The 18,628-nt window shown below is 41.2% G+C and overlaps 1 protein-coding gene across 2 annotated transcripts in view; it reads right to left on the minus strand.

Moving 5' to 3' along the window:
* TINAG (tubulointerstitial nephritis antigen) overlaps positions 1-18,628 on the minus strand; it is a 111,016-nt gene that overhangs the window by 43,320 nt on the left and 49,068 nt on the right. For both annotated transcript variants that reach the window (XM_038747102.1, XM_038747095.1), the window contains 2 exons: positions 15,783-15,906; positions 10,984-11,134 (listed from right to left, as the gene is read on the minus strand). In XM_038747102.1, coding sequence (XP_038603030.1) covers positions 10,984-11,134; positions 15,783-15,906 — 275 coding nt within the window. The remainder of the gene's footprint in view (positions 1-10,983; positions 11,135-15,782; positions 15,907-18,628) is intronic.

The raw sequence follows: 18,628 nt of genomic DNA on the forward strand, positions 1-18,628 counted from the left end.
ACAGTACAGTTCACAGTGATCAATGGCCCCAAGCCATTTTGATTAATGAGCCTATCACTAGCAAAGAGTTTTTTATCCCTATGTATGAAAAGAGAGAGTCAATGAAGTCTGCATTGATTTGAATCTGGTATGGATTCCTTTATAGCAGATCTGTGTGTCGAATATAGAAGAGGGTAATTTAAAGTGACACAGGCTACAGATTAGATAACTCTCAGAAAGGAATATTAAAATAAGTTAGTTCTGAAAATTCCCCAATTAATTGTAACACATCATGGTACTCTCTAAGAGGAATTCAAGTACATGTGGTTCTCTCAAAAATCTCCAGTAGCTACCAATCAATCTGCGCATCAGGCAGAAACTCCTCACCCTCAGCTTCAAGGCTCTCCAGCACCTCGCCCCCTCCTACCTCACCTCCCTTCTCTCCTTCTACAGCCCAGCCAGCACCCTCCACTCCTCTGCCACTAATCTCCTCACTGTGTTTCATTCTCGCCTGTCCCGCCGTCGACCCCCGGCCCACGTCATCCCCTTGGCCTGGAATGCCCTCCCTCCCAACATCCGCCAAGCTAGCTCTCTTCCTCCCTTCAAGGCCCTACTGAGATCTCACCTCCTCCAGGAGGCCTTCCCAGATTGAGCTCCCTCCTTCCTCTCCCCCTCATCCCCCCTCCACCCCCCCTTCTTACCTCCTTCCCTTCCCCACAGCACCTGTATATATGTATATATGTTTGTACATATTTATTACTCTATTTATTTATTTTACTTGTACATATCTATTCTATTTATTTTATTTTGTTAATTTGTTTGGTTTTGTTCTCTGTCTCCCCCTTCTAGACTGTGAGCCCACTGTTGGGTAGGGACTGTCTCTATATGTTGCCAACTTGTACTTCCCAAGCATTTAGAACAGTGCTCTGCACACAGTAAGTGCTCAATAAATACAATTGATTGATTGATTGATTTATACTGTGCTTATAGTATCACATTTCTAATATCAATCTGAAAGTTCATAAGTAAAAATGAAACTATTGTTTACTGAATTTCAAAATCAAAATGACAAACTCAATTTGATCTATGATGGGAATGGCTTTGGTATGACTACTGAGTCTAAACATGGGATAACTGAAGATATAGTTGGAAAACAAAGGCATTGATTTGGGTAGACATTCAACACTGCAGTTGAACAAAGCTAACATTTCAGAAACTTTTGATCAATAAAAGATGAGCTTGTCCATTTAACTGAAAGCACTGCTACTTAAAATAGATGAAGTGATACTATTAAACTCCTCAAAAAAGCTTGGAACAAGAATACTATATATAGTCGCTTTCCAGAACCATCTTAACAAAGACATCACTTCCAACATGGGCAAAGAATAGGAGGGTGACTGCATTTGAGGGAAACTCCATGTTGATTAATATTTTCAAACTTTACATAGTTTCATCTCTTCAGTGACTGGTGGTGTACTCGATATGGATCAGCTCATATTTCAAGGCATGGGCTTAGCATCAACTTGGTGGACATGACAGATTCCTACTAAACTACTCTAGTAGTTAGAAGCCTAGGATTGAGTAGCAGAACAGCAGCAAGGAGGGTAAGTCCCCTCTCTGCTTCCTTTATTTTCATTTGACCCCTGTGATCCTTTACTGTCTTAGCCCAGAGAAGGGAAGGGGATTTTTTTTAATGGTACTTGTTAAGAACTTACTATGAGTCAATCAGTCGATCATTCATTCATATTTTTTGAGCATTTACTATGTGCAGAACACTGTAGTAAGCCCTCGGGAGAGACAATACAACATAATTATTAGAAATGTTCCCTATCCACAATGAGTTTACAGTTTAGAGGTGGAGGCAGACATTAATATGATTAAGCAATTTATAATATATAACTTTAGGATATTTACATAAGTACTGTGGGGTAGGGAGTGGAGAGAATATCAATTGTCCAAAGGTCACAGATCAAAGTGAATAGAACATACAGAAGGGAAAGCAAGCCAGGGAAAAGAGAGCTTAATCAGGGAAGGCCTCTTGAAGGAGATGTGATTTTAGTGACCTTTGAAGGTTAGGAGAGTGGTGGTCTGGTATATAAGGAGGGGGAGGAAGTTCCAGGTTAGGGGTAGGATGTGGGAAAAGGGTTAGTGGTCAGATAGATAAGAACAGCAGCATGGCTTAGTGGAAAGAGCACGGGCTTGAGAGTCAGAGGTTGTGGATTCTAATCCCAGCTCTGACACTTGTCATTCATTCATTTAATTGTATTTATTGAGTGCTTACTGTGTTCAGAGCAGCTATGTGATTTTGGGCAAGTCATTTAACTTCTCTGTGCCTCAGTTACCTCATCTGTAAAGTGGGGATTAAGACTGTGAACTCCATGTGGGACAACCTAATTACCTTGTATCTATTCCAGTGCTTAGAACAGTGTTGGGGACATAGTAAGCGCTTAACAAATACCATCATCATCATTATCATCATCACTAACAGGGAACAGTGACTAAGCCAGCATTGAAATAGATACAAGATAATCAGATTAGACCCAGACCCTGTCCCATATGGGGTTTCCAGTCTAATTAGGAGGGGGGAGTATTTAATCCCTATTTTACAGATGAGGTTAACTTAGGCTCAGAGAAATTAATTTGCCAAGGACATACAACAGACAAGTGGTAGGGCTGGGATTCAAACCCAGGTCTTTTGACTCCCAGGACTGTGCTCCTTCCACTGGGCCATGCTACTTCCCTACCTGACTGAAGCACATATGGGCTCCACTCCACAAATCTGAAATTACTGTTTTTCCTTTCTCCCATGCTTTAGCAATCTGTTACTGGCACCTCTATTATGAGCCCCTTGTGGCTGCTGATCTTTTATATGCTATAGTCCCCTTTAGATGTAAACTCCTTGTGGGCAGGGAATGTGTCTACTTATTCTGTTGCATTGTACTCTCCCAATAACTTAGTACAGTGTTCTTCTCACAGTAAACACTCAAAAATTACCATCATCATCATCATCATCATCAATCGTATTTATTGAGCGCTTACTATGTGCAGAGCACTGTACTAAGCGCTTGGGAAGTACAAATTGTCAACATATAGAGACAGTCCCTACCCAACGGTGGGCTCACAGTCTAAAAGGGGGAGACAGGGAACAAAACCAAACATACTAACAAAATAAAATAAATAGAATAGATATGTACAAATAAAATAAATAAATAAATAAATAGAGTAATAAATATGTACAAACATATATACATATATACAGGTGCTGTGGTGAAGGGAAGGAGGTAAGATGGGGGGATGGAGAGGGGGACGAGGGGGAGAGGAAGGAAGGGGCCCAGTCTGGGAAGGCCTCCTGGAGGAGGTGAGCTCTCAGCAGGGCCTTGAAGGGAGGAAGAGAGCTAGCTTGGCGGATGGGCAGAGGGAGGGCATTCCAGGCCCGGGGGATGACGTGGGCCGGGGGTCGATGGCGGGACAGGGGAGAGCGAGGTACAGTGAGGAGATTAGCGGCGGAGGAGCGGAGGGTGCGGGCTGGGCTGTAGAAGGAGAGAAGGGAGGTGAGGTAGGAGGGGGCGAGGTGCTGGAAAGCCTTGAAGCCCAGGGTGAGGAGTTTCTGCCTGATGTGCAGATTGATTGGTAGCCACTGGAGATTTTTGAGGAGGGGAGTAATATGCCCAGAGCGTTTCTGGACAAAGATAATCCAGGCAGCAGCATGAAGTATGGATTGAAGTGGAGAGAGACACGAGGATGGGAGATCAGAGAGAAGGCTGATGCAGTAGTCCAGACAGGATAGGATGAGAGCTTGAATGAGCAGGGTAGCGATTGGGATGGAGAGGAAAGGGCGGATCTTGGCAATGTTGTGGAGCTGAGACCGGCACGTTTTGGTCACGGAAACTGATTGATTGGAAGAGAGTATCTCAGTAATAGTGTACCAACTGGATTCATGTAGCAGAAAATCAGTAAACCACCTCTCTTTTTATGTTTTCTTCCCTGGCCTGACCCCAGAAAATGGAAGCAGCATAGTCTAGTGAAAATAGCCTGGGCCTGAGAGTCAGAGGACCTGGGTTCTAATCCCAGGCCACTGCTTATCTACTGTGTGACCATGGGCAAGTCAATTTTATTCATTCATTCATTCATTAGTATATATTGAGCACCTACTGTGTGTGAAGCACTGTACTAAGCTCTTGGTAGAGTACAATGCAACAGTAAGCAGACATATTCCCTGCCCACAACAAGCTTATAGTCTAGAAGGAGAGACAGACATGTATATAAATAAATTAATTACATATAAAATAATAATTATGGTATTTCTTAAGCACTTACTATGTGCCAGGCACTGTGTCTACTCTGGGGTAGACACAGCAAATGGGGTTGGATACAGTCCCTGTCCCACATGGGGCTCAGTCTCAATCCCCACTTTACAGATGAGGTACCTGAGGGACAGAGAAGTAGAGTGACCTTCTCAAGGTCACACAGACAACAAGTGGTGGAGCTGGCATTAGAACCCATGATCTTCTGACTCCCAGGCCCATTCTCTTTCCCCTAGGCCATGGTGCTTCTGTACAGATATGTACATAAGTGCTCTGGGCTGTGAGGAGGGATGAATAAAAGGAGCAAGTCAGAGAGATGCAGAAGGGAGTGGGAGAAGAGGAAAGTATGGATTAGTCAGGAGAAAATGTTCCTTCAATAAGGCATTGAAGATAGAGAGAGTAATTGTAAAATATGAGGAGGGAGGGTGTTCCAAGCCAGAGGCAGAGGCCAGAGTTAGGATGTGGGCAAGAGGTTGGCGGTGAGATAGATGAGACTGAGGTACAGTTAGCAGGTTACCATTAGAGAAGCGAAGTGCGTGGACTGGGATGTAGTAGGACAGTAGTGAGGTGAGGAAGGAGAGGGTAAGATGATTGAGTACTTTAAAGTCAATACTGAGAAGTGTTTGATGTAGAGGTGATTGGCCAATCACTGGAGGTTCTTGAGCAGTGGGGAAATGTGGCCAGAACATTTCTGTAGAGAAATGATCCAGGCAGCAGGGTGAAGTATGGACTGAAGTGGGGAGAGACTGGAGGCAGGGAGGTCAGCAAGGAGGCTGGTACAATAATTGAGTTGGGGTAAAATAAGTGATTGGAGTAACATGGTAAAATTTTGGATGGAGAGGAAAGGGTGGATTTTGGCAGTATTGTGAAGGTGGAACCGACAGGATTTAGTAATGGCTTGAATATTTGGGTTGAATGAGAGAGTAGCATCAAGGTTAATACCTAGATTGCAGGCTGGTGAGATATGAAGAAAGGGGTGCCATCTACAGCATGATGGGAAAGTCAGGGGGAGGACAGGGTTTGGGTAGGAAGAAAAGAAGTTCTGTTTTAGCTTCTCTGTGCCTCAGTTACCTCATCTGTAATATGAAGATTAAATCCTATTCCCTACAACTTGTACTGTGATCCCCATGTCATACAGGTATTGTGTCTAACCTTGCATTAACCCAGGGCTTAATACAGTGCCTAACATAGAGTAAGCATTTAACAAATATCATCATTTGCTAAGGACATCTACACCCACGTCCTCCCCCAGTCCTGGAATGCCCTCCCTCTGCCCATCTGCCAAGCTAGCTCTCTTCCTCCCTTCAAGGCCCTATTGAGAGCTCACCTCCTCCAGGAGGCCTTCCCAGACTGAGCCCCTTCCTTCCTCTCCCCCTCATCCCCCCTCCACCCTCCCATCTTACCTCCTTCCCTTCCCCACAGCACCTGTATATATGTATATATGTTTGTACATACTTATTACTCTATGTATTTATTTTACTTGTACATATCTATTCTATTTATTTTATTTTGTTAGTATGTTTGGTTTTGTTCTCTGTCTCCCCCTTTTAGACTGTGAGCCCACTGTTGGGTAGGGACTGTCTCTATATGTTGCCAATTTGTACTTCCCAAGCACTTAGTACAGTGCTCTGCACACAGTAAGCGCTCAATAAATATGATTGATGATGATAATGATTAGAAAAAGGGAGAACATCTGAGGAGTCAGGGTTCCCCAACTCCTAGATTCCTGGTTGGTGTGAGGAAGAGTGTGGAATCTTCACTTTTTCCAGCCTACTCCTTCACTGTTGCATATTATCATTTTATTTATGGTATTATTTATGGTAATGTGTTAATTTTTGGTATTTGGTATTATTTTTGGTATTTGTTTACTATGTGTCAAACACAGAGTAAAAAGTGTTTGACACTTTTCCAAGCACAGAATAGCTACAAGTTAATTTTATCAGATGGAGTTCCTGTCCCACAAAAAGCCCACAGTCTAAGAAGGAGGGAGAACGATTCTTTAATCTCCATTTTACAGTTGAGGAAACTGAGGTACAGAGAAATTAAGTGACTTGTCCAAGGCCACACAGCAGACAAGTGGAAGAGCTGGGATTAGAACCCAGGTCCTCTGAATAACAGAGGTGTCTAAGTGATGTTCACCCAAATAGCAAGGGACGGGAAAACTTGCCCAACTGTATTGCAACAAAGTGTGAAACACTCAAAACCACTTATACTTTTGGATGCACCCTTGCTTTCATTTAGTCATTTTCCAGATGAAGGGTAACTCCCAATCCAGCAAACTTCCCATCTGTGCCCTCCCTGTCGCCACTCCCTCTTTCACATCATCTTAATAGTAAATATCTAAGCCACACAAATTAGTAAAAGGGAAAAAGAAGACTGTTCCCTTTCTATTCAGACAGCAATCCACCAGATAGTCAACCATTCTGCAGATTCACTACTGATTTGGAGAGAGCCAATATTCTCCTACACCTAACTCATTTATCACATCTGATAACATTACCAACTCTCCCTCCCCCTGTTTCAATCCCCATATTCATGAAGTCCAACACCATAACCTAGTCGTTTTTCTTCCATTATATTTCCAGGAATCATCACCTTCCTCTCCTTCCAAAAATCACTTAACTTCTCTGTGCCTCTGTTACCTCATCTGTAAAATGGGGATTAAGACTGTGAGCCGATTTGCTTGTATCTACCCCAGGGCTTAGAACAGTACTTGCCATATAATAAGTGCTTAACAAATGCCACCATCATCATCATCATCATCATCATCACCAAAGCTCTCCCTTCCTTCTTCATATCCATCAGATTATAGCTCTCCCCATCTCTAAACCCCTTCTGAAGCCACATCTCCAGGATGCCTTGCTTGATTAATTTCTATTCCCACTACCATCTAAGTTATGCTGTATCAATTGAGTATTCATATACTTGCAAATCTCCTGTAGCACTTATAAACACATACTATATATACACCTGTACTTATGCATTAACGCATGCATACATCTCCTTTTCCCTCTTCCTTTTATCTGTAAACTATTTTTAAGTGACTGTCTCCTTGCTATTTTGTGAGATCCTTGAGACCTATCATGTCTACTACCTCTATTGTTGCTTCCCAAACACTTAGAACCATGTTTTGCACACAGACGGCACTCAAAACAGAAGCAGCATGGCTCATTGGAAAGAGCCCGGACTTTGGAGTCAGAGGTCATGGGTTCAAATCCCGCTCTGCCAATTGTCAGCTGTATGACTTTGGACAAGTCACTTAACTTCTCTGTGTCTCAGTTCCCTCATCTGTAAAATGGGGATTAAGACTGTGAGCCCCACATGGGACAACCTGATCACCTTGTAACCTCCCCAATGCTTAGAACAGTGCTTTGCATGTAGTAAGCACTTAATAAATACCATTATTATTATTATTTCTCCATTTCTTCTCACTCCCATTTGTTGGCATTTTATCTGTCCCTTACTCTAAAACTGTGAGTGCCTCACAAGGCTTTTGTGAATCCTCTACTCTTGTCACCCTACACTCATTTTTCTCATGGAGCTCATCTCTTCAAAATTTTTCAGAGAGCATTTCTATGCAAACAGCTCCCAAGTCTCTATCTCTAGCACCAGACTCTCTCCTCTTTAACAATCACCTATCTCCTATCTTCAGAACATCTTCATATGGATGGCCTGCTATATTTAAATGCAGTATGACAAAACTAAGATTCCCTCCTAAACCTCTTCTTTCTCTTAACCTCCCCATACTATTGACAACACCACTATTATTCTTTTCCAAGAATCTTCCAATCTATTATCTATGGCTCCTTTCTACTTTAAACATTTCATATTCACATTTACTCTGGACAGTTCTTCCTTTACAATACTGTTGAGGTCTGCCTCCACTCATATGGCTACCAGCTTAGTTCAAGTCCTCATCACTTTAGGACTAAATTATGCAACAGCCTCATAAATAGTTTCCCTCTTCTAGGCTCTCGTCTCTGTATAATGTCCTATATATAACTTTTCAGGTCATTGTCTTAAGACATCATTCAGATCACAACACCCCCATCTTCAGCAACCTCTGACTGCTATATGTTTTTCTTTGTATTACATAAACCCCTCCCCACTGACTTTAAGACTCTGCCCAAGTTGTCTCTTTCTTCCTAATGCAGATACTTCTCCTACTACACCTTAGTTTGCACTATTTCCTCTTTCCAACTAACTTTCTAACTGTACCTTGCTGCTGTGACTCTCACGCTTCAAATCCATGGCTCATGTCCTTTTCCTTCCTTCTCACACTTGCCTAACCACATCCCTCTCTACATCAAAGCCCTCCCTGAAGGAAAAAGCCACTTCCTCCACGTATTCCCCAACTACCTTCCCACCCCCCAGCACACACTTGTGCATGTGCGCGCGCACACACACACACACACACACACACACACACACACACACACATCCTGATCATGTTGCTTCATTTGATGAAGTAGTGTGATCTAGTGGATTGACCATGGGCCTGTAAGTCAGAAGGACAAGGGTTTTAATCCTGGCTCCGTCACTTGTCTGTTGTGCTACCTCAGGCAAGTCATCCCCTTCTCCTCAACACGCTATCCAACCTTGGCTTCACAGACTCCGTCCTCTCCTGGTTCTCCTCATGTCTCTCTGGCCATTCATTCTCAGTCTCTTTTGCGGGCTCCTCCTCCCCCTCCCATCCCCTTACTGTAGGGGTTCCTCAAAAGTCAGTTATTGGTCCCCTTCTGTTCTCCATCTATACTCACTCCCTTGGTGAACTCATTCGCTCCCATGGCTTCAACTATATCTGCGCTGATGACACCAAAATCTACATCTCTACCCCTGTTCTCTCTCCCTCCCTCCGGGCTTGCATCTCCTCTTGCCTTCAGGACATCTCCATCTGGATGTCTGACCGCCATCTACAGTACAACATGTCCAAGACTGAGCTCCTTCTCTTCCCTCCCAAACCTTGTCCTCTCCCTGACTTTCCCGTCACTATTGACAGCACTACCTGCACACTCCACTCCTCTGTTGCTAACATGCTCACTGTGTCTCGTTCTCACCTGTCCCGTTGTCGACCCCTGGCCCACATCCTACCTCTGGCCTGGAATGCCCTCCCTCCACACATCCGCCAAACTAGCTCTCTTCCTCCCTTCAAAGTCCCACTGAGAACTCACCTCCTCCAGGAGGCCTTCCCAGACTGAGCCACCCCTTCTTCCTCTCCTCCTCCTCCTCCCCATCGCCCCCCGCCCTACCCTCTTCCTCTCCCACAGCACGTGTGCATATTTGTACATATTTATTACTCTATTTTATTAATGATGTGTATATAGCTGTAATTCGATTTATTCTGATGGTATTGACACCTGTCTACTTTTTTTGAGCTGTTGTCTGTCTCCCCCTTCTAGACTTTGAGCCCTTTGCTGGGTAGGGACCGTCTCTACATGTTGCTGATTTGTACTTCCCATGCACTTAGTACACTGCTCTGCACACAGTAAGTGCTAAATAAATACGATTGAATAAGTGAACGAATGAATGAAAGTCACTTCATTCTCTGTGCCTCAGTTACTTTATCTGTAAAAATGAGGATTAAGACTGTGAGCCCCATGTGGGACAGGGACTGTATCCAACCCAATTTTCATGCACATCCTTGCTCTCATTATTTGCCTAGTGTGTGCATGGAAATTTATGTCTTTCCCAAAAGAAGGGTAATATGTCTGTCATTTCTCTTTTCCAGGCACCTCAACAATCTTCTGTGGACTACCAAAAAATGATAGTTTTGTTCTATCTTTGACTGAGAATGTGTGTAGCCTTGAAGTAATATTCATGGTACTGATGTCAAAATGCAGTAAGAAATATCATGCTGTATTTACCAAAGTATACAACCTTCTATTCTCTGGATTTCAATTTCTACTTCCTCGTCATTTCACTCCATTGAACATATTTCTCCATCAGTCAGTCAGTCAATCATATTTATTCAGTGCTTGCTGTGTGCAGAGCATTGTAATAAGCATTTGGGAGAGTACAATACAACAATAAATAAATATATTCCCTGCCCATGACAAGCTTAAAGTCTAGAGGGGGAGACAAACATTAATATAAATAAATAAATTAAAGGTTTGTACAGAAGTCCTGTGGGGCTGGAAAAGGGGGGGATGAATAAAGGAAGCCAGTCAGGATGATGCAGAAGGGAGTGGGAGAAGAGAAAAGGGGGCCTTAGTTGGGGAAGGCTTCTTGGAGGAGGTGTGCCTTCAATAAGGCTTTAAAGGTGGGGAGAGTTATTGTCTGTTGGATATGAGGAGGGAGGGACTGGGTAGTAATAGGAGAGTAGCGAGGTGAGTTAGGAAAGGGCAAGGCAATTGAGTGCTTCCAAGCCAATGGTGAGGAGTTTCTGTTTAATGCAGAAGTGGATGGGCAACACTTGGAGTTTCTTGAGGAGAGAGGAAACTTGGCCGGTATGTTTTTGTAGAAAGATGATCTGGGCAGCAGAGTGAAGTATGGACTGGAGTGGGGAGAGACAGGATACAGGGAGATAAGCAAGGAAGCTGATAGAGTAGTCAAGGCAGGATAGAATAAGTGATTGGATTAACATGGTAGCAGTTTGGATGGAGAGGAAAGGGCAGATTGTAGTGATGTTGTCAAAGTCAAGCTGACAGGATTTAGTGATGGGACTAAGAAGCCTGGAAAAACATCTCAGGAAGCTATTTACCCACGTTTTCTCAGGTACCACCAAGCCTTGTCAATGTTTCCTCCATTGCATCCATGATGATGCTTGAAACAACAGGAGATCAAATTCTGAGGTGATAGATTAGCCGTGTAGTAACCATTGGACTGAATTGCTATTCGATCAGCTGCCACACCTGTTTTCAAAAACAATTAATGAATATTTTCAGAGTTCAAGTCACAGAAAATATCCACAAACTTTTGTTTTCATAATGTAGAGCCCCTTATTATTAATCCATTCTAACCAATTTTGCTAGACGTGCACATGCCTTCTCTCAGCCTTTATGTTAATCTCTTCCATCTATCCTTTTAATTGAAGCCACTTCTTCTCCTTGATGGTCTTAGGAGACATTTCTGATTGCCCTTCCCTTCCCTTATCCTTTTCTTTTCTTACAGATCTCCCACCAACTGAATATATTTTGTGCTTTTTCAAAAGGTTTTCTTGGTCTTGTTTTTGCCAGAAGGATAAGATGACAATAAAATAATAACTTTACAAAATGTGCTATTTTAACAATGTTAATAGCTAAACTTCTCTCTCATCTCCCATCAATCCATTCTAATCTTTTCTAATTATGAGGGAGCTATTGACTTATTTTCTAAAAACTATGTTGAATAAATTAAATTAATCCTTCCATATTTAATTGTCCTGACAATTATGAGGCCCCAATATCATGTTTGCAAAGCAAAAAACACAATTTCACCCAATATTACTTTCCCTTTTTGGATAATCTACAAACATTGTTTTGCCTTTTGGTGAAACTTTGAATCGGTTTATAGAATTTCAACTCCCAACCCTGTTCACACAGGAGTTGATATAGACATACCCTATGTAAATAAGCATGCAGGAACAAAGTGTTATTTCATTTCTGCAAATTCTGGGAGAAGACAGTCATGTTCTTATCTATAATTCTGACTCATCGCCTGTCTTTAATCTTTCACTTTCTCGCAAACTACCCAATCATAGGAGGAAATGAGATAAATCTCTTAAGGCCTTATAAAGCTATAGTGATAGTTATCCAAAGCCCTGTTCTCTTCTGGATATTAACTGATTTATTTGGGGATTAATTAATTTCTCATTCTCATCTGTAGACATTTCACTCATTGCCTAGAAACACTTCAATTTGGCCCTGGAATTTTGTTTTTTAGGCCATATTCCTCAATACACATCAGTATATTTTTGTCTCTGATGATTATACTAAAATTCTGTTACTTTTCCTTTTCTAATAATAATAATAATAATGGCATTTTTTAAGCACTTACTATGTGCCAAGCACTGTTCTATGTGCTGGGGGAGGGAGGAATAAAAGGTAATCATGTTGTCCCACACGGGGCTCACAGACTTGATCCCCATTTTACAGATGAGGGAACTGAGGCACAGAGAAGTTAAGTGACTTGCCCAAAGTCACACAGTTGACAAGTGGCAGAGTAGGGATTAGAACCCATCACCTCTGATTCCCAAGCTCGTGCCCTTTCCACTGAGCCAAGCTGTTCCTCACTGAGAGAAGCATGCTAGTTCTGTGATGTTTCATGAAATTCAGCCCTTAAGTAAACATCTATGTTATACTTTATAAATTATTTATTCATATTAATGTCTGTCTCCCCCTCTAGACCATAACCTCATTGTGGGCAGGAAACATGTCCACCAACTCTACTGTACTGCGCTCTCACAAGTGCTTAGTAGCATGCTGTGCACACCGTAAGCTCTTAATAAATACCACTGATAATGCTGAAATCCAGTAGGGGGTATCAAGTGTAAAACTGGCAACATATTTGGAACATGAAAACACTGTAATATGAAAGAAAGGTGGGGATAACAGGGGTAGGAAAAGGGATTCTTGAGCACTGAAATTTTGGGGGAGGGGGTCATAAATCCCTTTAGGGCAGGTTTTGTTGGGATGTTCCTGCAATAAACTAGTGGTTTGCATCTTAATTAATTAATCATATTTATTGATTGCTTGCAATGTTCAGAGCACTGTGTTAAGCACTTGGGAGAGTACAATAAGGCAGAGTTGGTAGACACATTCCCTTCCCACAATGTGCTCATAGTCTAGAGGGGGAGACAAACATTATTATGAATAAATAAATTACAGATATGTATATAAGTGCTGTGAGGCTGAGGGAGGGGTGACTAAAGGGAGCAAATCAGGGCAAAACAGAAGGAAATGGGAAAAGAGGAACTGAGGGCTTAGTCAGGGAAGGCTTCTTGGAGGAGATGTGCCTCCATTAAGGCTTTGAACAGGGGGAGAGTAACTGTCTGTCAGATATGAAGAGGGAGGGCATTCTAGGCCAGAAGTGAGATACATGAGATTGAGGTACAGTGAGTAGGTTGACATCTATACCTTCTAAGGTAGTGATTGCCAGAGACAATCTGCTGTGGCCACATAAGAGTCCAGGCACTTCTTACAAATCAGGATAATGAAAAACAAGTGGTAACATATGAAACATTCCATCTCAATTCCTTTTGATGTTGATACTGATGTTCCTATGTCTTCCTTCCTCGGTGGCTATCAGTAGCTAAAAATAAATCTTTAGGGAAGCTATAGCCTACTCAGTTCTGCCCTCTGTTTGGATTCATCTGTGTTATTTGCCTCAGTTATATTTTCTCACTATTGCTTAAGACCATAATTTACTCAGTAATATTAATGTCTCTCTCTCATTCTAAACTATAAGTTCTTTGTCAGCAGAGAATGTGACTACCAACTCTGTTCCACTGTACTCTTCCAAGTACTCAGTACAGAGTTCTGCACACAATAACTGGTCTCTAAGTGCTCCACTTTCTCCATATACTCCAGACCATCACTCTCTTCACCTTCAAAGTATTGTTAGGGTCACATCTCCTCCAAGAGGCCTTCCCTGAGTAAACCCTTTTTCCCCTGGCATGCTTTCCCTTCTGAATCATTGATGCCCTTGGATCTGGGACCTTTGGACATTTGATATTTGCCCCACCCCCAACCCAACAACACTTTTGTACATATCTTTAAATTATATATTACACATTCTTTTTATTAATGTCTTTCTCCCCCTCTAGACTTGTAAGCTTATTATAGTCAGGGAAGATGTCCACAGATTTTGTTATAGTGTACTCTCCCAGGTGCTTAGTTCAGTGCTCTGCACTTAGTAAGCACTCAATAAATACCATTGATTGATGGATAAAATATCACTGATTGACTCAAACCCCTTGTTCAACCAACATTCACTTCAACTCCTTACTCCCACTTCATAATCTTCCTTTTTTCCCAACTTCTCCCAGTGGTTCTAAACTTTTATCCAAGTGCATTGTCTGTAGACAATACCTCTCAGAAATGCTGAGATTGAAAAATTCATTTTATTTCTACTTGGTCATGGTTTTTGTTCTTCCTTTCCCTGTAACTTCTTAAAGTTGTAGAATGACAAGATGACATGAACTTACGCCAGTCATACCCTTTCCCATTTAAAAGCTAACTTAAAATCTCAGAAATATTAAAAACAAACAAACAAAAAAGATATGGGAACCCACAGAGTCCTGGAACAAGAGTTTGGATCAGTTAAGCTGCTTCTCTCAATACCCTCTTCTTTTTACTCAGCCATTTTGCCCTAGGCCAAAAGCGGATCAGAGTAATTACCGTATTTCTACACAACACAAAGCAGCATTTGACAAAACACCTCAGGATCTTGGAGCAGGTTTAATTCCAATTCAATTCAATTTGTACTTCCCAAGTGCTTAGTACAGTGCTCTGCACACAGTAAGCGCTCAATAAATATGATTGAATGAATGAACTATCAAAAAGGGCTAAATATATAATAAGTCATTACATGTTGTTTTCCTCTCTTTTTAAAAATATTTGTTGGCAGATAATTTATAACAATTGGGGCAGTCTCCTTTTTTTTTCTCTGATTGCACTGTGTTTGATTCACTTCTCTGTGAATTCTCTGCATTTGCTTTAAAAGATCATCATTGTACTTTCCCAAGCTTTCAGTACACTGCTCTGCTTAAGGTAAGTGCTCAACAAATACTATTGACTGATTTACTGGTTGATTAATCATCTTTGTGGTTCCTGCTATCTCTTGCAAATTCCATTTTACTTCTGTTGCTGCCTTTTTAAAAAATTATGTTAAAAAAGCTTATTGTTTGTGGCCTCTCCCACTCTCACTTTCAATTTTTAATTTGTTCATCATTATTATAATTCTGTCTATATTAATCACTCTGCATGAAAAAAGATTCTTGAAAAATAAAATTGAATAATTTGACAAACAAAAAATTCTCATGCTATTTTGAGGGACTGCAAAACAAATTGATTTTAAGATGTATTTCCTTGATAAAGATATTTTCTTGTTCAAACATTTTCAAAATCTCACATCAAACCAATACTCCAGAGAAAACAATACATTTAAAATGTCTCTATTCATATTTAAGGCTGATTTGGAAACAACTTAATTTAGCAATTGAGCAGAGCAAAATCTGAAAAAAAAAAAATGACCACCCTCCAGGAATAGCAGGTGGGGTTTCTTTTTAACATTTGTACTTTAGACACAAAATTTTGGTAAGGTTTTTAGTTCGATGTTCACTTATTTTGCTTTCTAGAAAAATTAGCCTTAGCAAGCAAGGAGAAATTTTCAAAAAATAAATGGTTTTATTAAAAATTCTGGGACTTTCCTTGTTAATACATAAGCTTTGAAAAAAATGACTGTTCTTCAACTAAACAAAAAAAAAACTAACAACATCTTTCCAACTTTAAACTTGGTCAGCTTCTACCATAGATAGGACATTTCAGGTATAAGGAATAAAATTAAAGTATTTGTTATTACTTGCAGTAGAAAAAGCCCAGGATGCTGCACAGTCTTTTTGATTCAAGGGTTGATGGATCCATCCAGGCCATTTGTAGGCAGCTTGGAAAAATTCTGGCAAATGAATGTCTGAAGGTAAGTTGACCTAAAGCAAAACAGAAATATATATCTTATTGTTTTGCAAAAGGATTAATTATGCTGAGTCTTCTTTATCACTCTTTCTGGATCCAAGATTTCTGTGTTGTCTCTATGAGAAATATCAGCAGCTTAATTTCACTTAGGTTTCACAATGCTAAGAACAATATTTATTTAGCATGTAATAAGTGTCAAACACTCTGCTTAGAGCTGGAGTAGATGCAAGATAATCAGGTTGGACAGAGTACCTGTCCCACATGGGGCTTACAGTCTCAGAGAAATGGAGAACAGGTTGATTATACAGATTATAATCATTATAATCATTATCTCATTATACAGGTAAGGAAACCAAGGTCTAGAGAAATTAAATTACTTGCCCAAGGTCACATAAGTGGTAAGTGGGACCTCTGAATTCCAGCCCTGACATCCTCCTGAGACAGAGCTGGGGCTAGGAAAGTCCTGTAGAAGACTTGGTTTGCATCAAGAACCGAGAATAGTTGGAAAATCATTGAGGGCAGGGATTTTGTCCACCATTTCCATTTTAGTGTATGTTCCCAAGGGCTCAAAAACTGATTGATTGATTGGCACACTGAATTCAGGCTGATGAGAAAGCTATGTCCTTTCTCTTGCATCTCCTTCTAGAAATTTCCAGGGGGGAAACCACTTTTCATTGGAAGGCCTAGAGTGCAGCCCTACATCCACTGAGCTGGGACAACAGCTCCCAGCTGCAGTGTGGAAATAAGCTCAGGTGGATGCATCATGTGGACATGACCCCACACCCTCTTAAAAGTTAGTTCACTGTCTAGGGATGTCAACTCCACCCTTCTTAGACTCAGGACCTGAGGGCTGACTCCAGATTAATATCCATAGGTAAGATGATGATGGCATTTATTAAGTGGTTACTATGTACCAAGCACTGTTATAAGTGCTGCGGTAGGTACAAGGTAAGCAGCTTGTCCCAGGTGGGGCTCACAGTCTTAATCCCCATTTTACAGATGAGGTAACTGAGTTACAGAGAAGTTCAGTGACTTGCTCCAAGTTACACAGCTGACAAGTGGTGGAGTCAGGATTAGAACCCACACCCTCTGATTCCCAAGCCCGTGCTCTTTCCGCTAAGCCATGCTGCTTCTCTGCTTCATGCAGCATATCCCGCTGCTGTGCAGTATCCTTCTGCCTCCAGTGTCTTTCCCTTCCAGGTTGGGCTAGCCACAGAACTTATAAACATATGTGCAATTTATTCATTCACATTAAAGTCTGTCTCTCCTTCTAGACTGTAAGCTCATTGTAGGTAGGAAATGTGCCTGTTATACTATCCCAAGTGCTTAGTTAAATGCTCAGCACACGGTAAGTGCTCATAAATTTGATTGACTGACTGACTGTCCCTGTTGTGGCCTAAGTTGGAGCTGATATCCTTAGAGCATAAGATGACCCAATATGGTTTCATTCATCTGTGAGGACAGGTGATTTCTTTGGGCTCCAGCATTTATTTTACTGCTTCCAGGATGAAATAAGAATTGTTCTTCTTTCCTAATAATAATAATAATGATGATGGTATTTGTTAAGCGCTTACTATGTGCAAAGCACTGTTCTAAGCACTGGGGAGATACAGGGTGATCAGGTTGTCCCACGTGGGGATCACAGCCTTATTCCCCATTTTACAGATGAGGGAACTGAGGCACAGAGAAGTTAAGTGACTTGCCCAAAGTCACACAGCTGACAATTGGAGGAGTAGGAATTCAAACCAATGACCTCTGACTCCAAAGCCTGTGCTCCTTCTACTGAGCCATGCTGCTTCTCTTCTTCCTACACCCCTCAACTGACAGAATGATAGCCCTAGGCAAGATATCAATTTGACACACCTAGAGACTGACAATATGAGTATTTTGATGATCCAACTCCCTCTTCTGGAACTCTACAAACCCCTCACCCGTCCTACAGGCCTCATAAAAGCAGAGTAAGGATGCATTAGTTAATACTTGTTAAAGCCTTGTAGATGAAAAGAATTCCATGAGGTGAGCAGCATTGTGTCTGTAATATCCAGATTCCTTAGTATGTTCAAATTCTGACTGTCAATTTGCACTGTCACCTCACTAAGGAAGGGAAATTAAGTTCAGTGAACTTAGCTTTAGGGATAAATCCCTTGGGAAAAATGCAAAGTTATGAATTCTCAAAATTTATCTGAAAATGAAAGGCCTACACTCTCCTTTTCTCTACATTTGCAAAAGTGATTAGAAAATTCATGGCAAAGGAGAACTTATCTACAGAGATCGAAGTTGTGCAAAATATAAGTAAAAGCTAACTTGCTGTAGGTAAAAGCTATCTTATTCATTCATTCATGCATTCAATCATATTTATTGAGCACTTACTGTGTGCAGAGCACTGTACTAAGCACTTGGGAAGTACAAGTTGGCAACATATAGAGATGGTCCCTACCCAACAGTGGACTCACAGTCCAGAAGGGAGAGACTTACCTTAGACTTGCATGCATTGTAATATATTTATTTGCTATGTATTTAATCATTTAGCTGCTTACTTTTTTCTTATTGTATCTATTCTCTTACTCTTTTAAATATTACATGCTTGCCAATTTATGTCAGTTAATCTCATACACTAGATTGTGAAATCACTGGGAGCAGGGACCACGTCTTTCACTTCAGTTGCATATTCCCAAGTGTCAAATACTTCCATCCTCTGCTTTATGATCTTCTTTGACCATTCATTTTTTAAGTAGT

The sequence above is a fragment of the Tachyglossus aculeatus genome, chromosome 1 (genome assembly GCF_015852505.1).
Source record: "Tachyglossus aculeatus isolate mTacAcu1 chromosome 1, mTacAcu1.pri, whole genome shotgun sequence".
NCBI classification, from domain to species: domain Eukaryota; kingdom Metazoa; phylum Chordata; class Mammalia; order Monotremata; family Tachyglossidae; genus Tachyglossus; species Tachyglossus aculeatus.